This window comes from Ailuropoda melanoleuca, chromosome 2 (assembly GCF_002007445.2).
Source record: "Ailuropoda melanoleuca isolate Jingjing chromosome 2, ASM200744v2, whole genome shotgun sequence".
Taxonomy (NCBI): domain Eukaryota; kingdom Metazoa; phylum Chordata; class Mammalia; order Carnivora; family Ursidae; genus Ailuropoda; species Ailuropoda melanoleuca.
Genome location: NC_048219.1, coordinates 87,220,493 through 87,226,993, shown reverse-complemented (window position 1 = coordinate 87,226,993; position 6,501 = coordinate 87,220,493). Strand labels below are relative to the sequence as shown.

General features: G+C 45.5%; 1 protein-coding gene across 1 annotated transcript; it reads right to left on the bottom strand.

Annotated features, from left to right (window-relative positions):
* Positions 1–1,641: 1,641 nt before the first annotated feature.
* On the bottom strand, positions 1,642–2,859 carry BOLA1 (bolA family member 1). The gene is made up of 2 exons (XM_002930220.4): positions 2,691–2,859; positions 1,642–2,361 (listed from the first exon to the last, which is right to left on the bottom strand). The coding sequence occupies exon 2, from the start codon at positions 2,356–2,358 to the stop codon at positions 1,945–1,947; it is 414 nt and encodes a 137-aa protein (XP_002930266.1). The 5' UTR covers positions 2,359–2,361; positions 2,691–2,859; the 3' UTR covers positions 1,642–1,944.
* Between the last annotated feature and the right edge of the window lie 3,642 nt (positions 2,860–6,501).

Below are 6,501 nucleotides of genomic sequence, written 5' to 3'. Positions count from 1 at the left end.
AGATGAGCTGATAATGAAAATGTGGTCTATACGTACAATGGAACGCTGTTCAGCTTTCAGAAGAGAGGGAAATTCTGCAAATGTGATGACTGTGGATGAACCATGAGGACATTAAGTCAGATAAGCCAGTTACTGAAACACAGACCAAATGATCCCATTAATTATCTAAAATAGTCAAATTCATAGAATTAAAGAGTAGAATAATGGTTGCCAGGGGCAGGGGAGAGAAGGAAATGGGGAGTTACTAATCAAAGTGCATAAAGTTCAGTTAAGTGAGATGAATGAGCCCTAGAGATGTGTGGCCCTGCACCCATAGTCAATGACGCACTGTACACTTAAACACTTGCGTAGGCCTCAGGTTAAGTGTTACTACCGCAATAAAACAGAACTTAAAATATAAAATTTAAGGGGCGCCTGGGTGGCTCAGTTAAGCATCTGCCTTCAGCTCAGGTCATGACATCGGGGTCCCGGGATTGAGCGTCCGTGTCCCGTCCCCCCCCCCGCTGCTGGGCTCCCTGCTCATCAGGGAGTCGGCTTGTCCCTCTCCCTGTCCCCTCCCCACCCATGTGTACTCTCTCTCAAATAAAATCTCTCAAAATGAAAAAAACTTGGGAGCGTTTCTTGAGAATAGAGCCAGCTTTCCTTCAAATCCTCTCATGTGTCTTTTAAAAAGATAAGGATTCCAGATTCCATTCTTGACGTGTGGAATCAGAAATTTTTTTTTGGAAGAGGGAGGAACTAGAATCCACATTTGAAACAAGCTCCCATGGGAATTCTTATCTGTGAGGAAATCTGGAAACCGCTGCCTGGGTAATACCTGGGACTGCCTCTAATTCACATTTCTGTTCTGACTTTTTATGGTAGCTCTCAAATAAAACTCCTTCCTTTCCATTCCTACAGGTGACCCTAAAGTCAGGGTCCCACCTCCCCTCTTGGTTGATCTCTGTGCCTCCAATGTCCTATGCCAACTCACTTACACTTCACTGCCGGATCACCCGGCCCCAAAATGCTCTTTGGTATGTCTTCCTCAAACTCAGTGACTTCCTACTGTCCAGCCAGATGCAGTCTAAACTGTAGCTGAAAATGATCAAGATATATGTCCATCTATTTCTTTAGCATCCAGATTCTACTGTCACATTAAGGTCATCAAAGCTGTTTATCTAGACATCACTTGAGCTCCCCTGAGAAATATGACTTTAGAAGGCTCATAAGAAAAAGGGCTATATAAAGTTTTCTCCTTCTTCTATACTCATTTTCTATGTTAGTGTCTTTTTACTGCCTTAGCGTGTTTTGGTTTTTATTTGTTTTGTTAAGGATTTTTCTGATACAAAGGCAAATCCTTTTGGAAATGGACAGGTTGATAGAAAGCCAAACATTCCCATGGTATGAAATTCAGATGTACTGTGTAGTCACTATCTAGTCCAGCATAGTTCTATGCCTTTGCTTGAGCTCTTCCCCCTACTGGTAACATCTTTCCTCTTCTTTCTGGTTTAAGTCTGTGCTTTCTTTTAAAGATCCAATTAGGTCACTTCCCCCCAGTGAAGCCCTTCGGGACTACCCTAGGCTACAGGTATCTTTCTTTTTCCAAGAACATCTGTAGCACTGATTCAACAGGCCATTAACAATAAAAAGCAGTGTATCTCCTATGATAATTTATCTTTTAATGTACAGGATTATTTACAACTCATCAGGTCTGGTGGTTCCTCAGTCACAATTCAACATGAAATGCCTGGGCAGTTTTTCCTAAGCAGTAAAGGGCAAGGGCACTACTCTTCCCTTGGGTAAGCTTTGATCTGAAATGAGCTGCTATCTCCACAGAATATGTGCTGGTTGAATGGGACACAAGGGTCCTTATCCCTTGCAAATACCAGACTGTACTGAAGGAAAGGAAGCCCATAGTTTATTCCCAAACCATTAGAATCCTAGTCTTCCCTCTCTTGGGGCTCAGGGCGTTCCCCGAGTTTTCTTGCTCCCACCCAGGCAAGGGGGGCTTATGTCCAGTTGAGGGTTTTCCTGCCACTGTGCGGGGGTCCGTGCCTGTATGGCCAGTGCGTGGACCGGCCCAGCCAGCTCCTCAGACAGGGCAGCGTGGACCAGCCGGTGCCGTTGTAAGGGGCTCAGTCCCTCAAAGCGAGAGCTCACCACCGCCACGCGGAAATGCGTCTCGCTGCCTGGTGGGACCGCATGGCCGCCGCTCTCGTTGCGCAGCTCCAGCACCTCGGGGTTCAGGGCCTGCTCCAACTTCGTCCGAATGGCAGCCTCGACGGGACCGATGGTCCCCAGTCCTGCGCTGCTCCGGGATAGACAGACACGACCGGCCATGGAGAACAGGCGCCCGACCAGCTGCCCACTCAGCATCGGCTGCCGCAGAGACAAAGCCCAGAGCAGTGAGGGCAGGGCCTCCCACCCGGTGAGAGTCCAGTCTCCGCACCCTCCCACCCCCAGCCGCCCACATCCACACTCTGCTCCTGCGGGGTGCCCGCCTCGACTCAAGACACAGAGTTCCTTTCCTCTGTGTGACGAAGGGGAATTTGGCCTCCAGCCGAGGGCAGCGGACGGCCGACGAGGGGCTGGAAAGGGCCCGCATTTAGCAGGGAGTGGGCCGGAGGCTGCAAAGGCAGCGTAAGTGCAACTCCGGGTTTGTGGTTGAGCCAGTGTCCCCTTTAAACCCCAGCCTGGGCCCCTTCTACCTTCCGCTCAGCCTCGGCTACCGCAGTTGTAGCTCAGGAACCGGACTCCTGAAGTTCTCGGACAAAGGTGGTCGTCGCGTCATAAAGCACGCTGGGAAATGGAGTCCTGGCTACGCGATAGTAGAACGGGCAGGCGCGCGTGGTGCCCCGAAGGCTCACGGGAACTGTAGTCTTGTTTGTTTGTTTGGCGACTCGTGTTTTTAGGTCTGAAGCAGAGGGATGCAAAAATCCGGAAATTCCTGCTCAGTTGGGACTGCTGTTATTTGATACATTTTGTTGTCATCGAGCTGAACTCTTTTATTTTACAAGAAAATGGAAGCTCATTCCATTTACTGCACAGATAATTACTGTGCGCAGACCAGTTCTGGAGACTGGGAAATAAAGCAGGCCCGGTCCTCGAGAAGTTTACAGAACACTGAAGAACACGTAAGCAGGAAATTACAATACCGGGTGCTAAGTGCTATGATGGGACTGAGAACCGGATGCCAAGGAGTCATGTCACTCAGACCTGGAGGCTCAGAGGAAAGGGTAGAGAGGAGATTTTTGGGGGAACGGTTTAGAAGAGTCCGCTCGAAAGCCCCTGTCTCAGTCCCTCATAGTCAGGCTGTGGTAGTTGCACACGCAAAGGCCAGGAGAGGGAACTTTGGAGGAGTGGTTTCTTAGGGTGTAGTTAGGTGTAGCTGGAGCCGCGGGGCAGAGATGATGATGATGGGGCGCGAGTGAGTAGGTAGGCCTGTTTGGGGGAAGGCAGAAGCTGGACCATACTGGGCCTTTTAGGCCCTGTTCGGTGACTTTGTCTTTGTCCTGGTAACAGTGTGAAGCTGGTGAAGGTTTTAAGCAGGGTTGTAACAGGATGAGCTTTTTTCCAAGATGATATGTAAATTTTCAATTTGTATTTTATTTTGTATCTTTAATATTTTATTATTTCTCCATATATTCCCAAGTATTATCCCTAACTTCTAATTTTGAAAAATGTCAAACCTGCAGAAAAGTTGAATCCAAAGCAACATCTACCTTTCACTATTTTTTACATTTATGTATGTTATATCCTTATACATATGTATTCAAGTACTTTGTATATATCTATATACTTTAAAAATATACGTATATACTTTTTTTTAGTTAAACCATTTGAAAATAAGTTGCAGATAGCAGAGACATTTCACCATCAGGTACTCCAACGTGTATCTCCAAGGATATTCTCCTATATAACCACAGTATCCTTATCTCACTCAAAAAATGGAACAGAATGACATATTTTTCCCTAGCCTTTAAGAAAATTTTTAAAGATTTTATTTATTTATTTGACAGAGAGAGACAGCCAGGGAGACAGGGAACACAAGCAGGGGGAGTGGGAGAGGAAGAAGCAGGCTCCCAGCAGAGGAGCCAAATGTGGGGCTCGATCCCAGAACGCCGGGATCACGCCCTGAGCCGAAGGCAGACGCTTAACAACTGTGCCACCCAGGCGCCCCTAAAAAATTATTTTTTAAACTTTCAGAAAATTTGCAAGTGTAGTAAAGTGAGCACCCTATTTACCCTTCATCTAGATTCACTGACATTTTACCAGACTAGCTTTGTCTCTCTTTGACTTTGTATGTATATAATAACAATAATAAACTAATCGCTATTTTTGCTGAATCATATGGGAGTTAGTTGCAGAAATCTTTACGTTGCACCTCTATCTACTTCAGCATATAGCTTCTGAAAACAAAGACATTTTCTTATATAACCACATTACCATTACCACACCCAAGACATTAACATTCATGTAATATTATTATCTAATATATAGTTGATATTCAAATTTCCCCAGTTGTCTCATTAGTGTCCTTTATAGCTTTTTATTTTTGGAAATCCAATCAAAGATCATGCATTGCATCAAGCTGTCTTTCAATTTGTGTTTAGCAAAGATGTCTGGCTGCAGTGTGAATCGTCTGAGAGATAAGAGTGAAAGCAGAGGGGCGCCTGGGTGGCACAGCGGTTAAGCGTCTGCCTTCGGCTCAGGGCGTGATCCCGGCGTTATGGGATCGAGCCCCACATCAGGCTCCTCTGCTATGAGCCTGCTTCTTCCTCTCCCACTCCCCCTCTTGTGTTCCCTCTCTCGCTGGCTGTCTCTATCTCTGTCGAATAAATAAATAAAATCTTTAAAAAAAAAAAAAGAGTGAAAGCAGAGAGGCCAGCTGGGACGTTACTTGTAGCAGGCTAGGTGAGAGATGGTGATGACTTGGACCAAGGTGGAGGTGAAGGGGGAGAGAAATTGTGGCTACAAGATACATATTAGGAGGGTAAAATCCACAGGATGTGGTGATAGGTTAGTTATGGGAGGGGAAGTGTCAAGGATGACTATCAGGTCTGTGCATCTGGATGGATGGCGTTTGTTCTGTAAGATATGGAATACTGGAAGAAGCCCCGGTTTGAAGGGTGCTGAAGGGGAAGATTAGGTGCCCAGTTCAGTTTTGGGTTTGAGTCTTTACAGTATCCTAGAAGAGATATCGAGTTGGATATATGGTTCTATGTGTGTGTGTATTTTATTATTAACTTCTTCTTCTGAAGTATTTTCAGAGTTACAGAAATCCCCAAAATGGTACAAATAATTCCTATATAGCCCTGTGTGATAATAGAAATATATATTGGTCTCTGGCCCCGGTTCCTGGCATAGAGCTCCTAAAAACCTTATAAGATCCTGACTTATAAGAACACTAGAAGCATATCTTGTTCTAATATTGGTCTTTGATCCCAGTTCCTGACACAGTGCTCCTGTAACCCTTGCCATTTCATGGGTGATAGGAGTGTCTTTTGTTCTAATAAGGCCAGTCGGGGGTGGCTCCCGCATGAGGGCTGGTCACCAGAAAGACCAACCATGATTAGAAGCTTGGAATTTGCAGTCCTGCCCCTATTCTCTTGAGAAGGGAGAGGGACTGAAAATGAAGTTAATGATCCATCATGCCTATGTGATGAAGTTTCCATAAAATCCCAAAAGTATGGAGTTTGGGGAGCTTCTGGGTTGGCGAGCATGTGGAGGTATGGGAGAGTGGCATGCTGGAGAGCCCCCCCCCCACATACCTTGCCCTTTCTCTTCCATCTGGGTGTTCATCTGTATCCTTTATCATATCCTTTTTATAATAAACTGGTAAACATAAGTAAAATGTTTCCTCGAGGTCTGTGAGCTGCTCTAGCAAATTAATAGAACCCAAAGAGGGGGTGATTGGAACACTAATTTATAGTCAGTTGGTCAGGAGCACAGGGGACAGACAACCTGGGCTTGCAGCTGGTGTTTGAAGTGTATGTGTATTGGGGGGGGCAGTCTCGTGGAACTGAGTCCTTTAACCTGTGGGATGTGATGCTATCTTGGGTATGTATGACGTCAGAACTGAATTAAATTGTAGGCCACCCTGCTGGTGTAGCAGAAAATTGTTTGGTGTGGGGAAAAACCACACATCTGGAAGTGAAGTGTTTTATGTGACTAGTAAGGGAGACTCACAGGGAAGAAACACACAGGAGACAGACTGAACTGAGGTATTCCCCGACACAGGTGAAAAACTGAGTGTTTCTAATACATAATCCCTCATCCTGATATGCAGATTATCTAATTGTTAACATTTCATCATGTTTGCTTTATTTCTATGTATCTATCTACATATAAATAATTTTTTTCTGAGCCATCTGAGAATAAGTTTCAGAGATAAAGCCCCATTTACCTCTAAGCAGCTTCAATGGTTATGTGTCAGCGTGTGATGCTCGGGTAGCTCATTCGGTTAAGGGCTGCCTTTGGCTCAAGTCAGGAGTCTAAGGTACAGGGATCAAGTCCCAC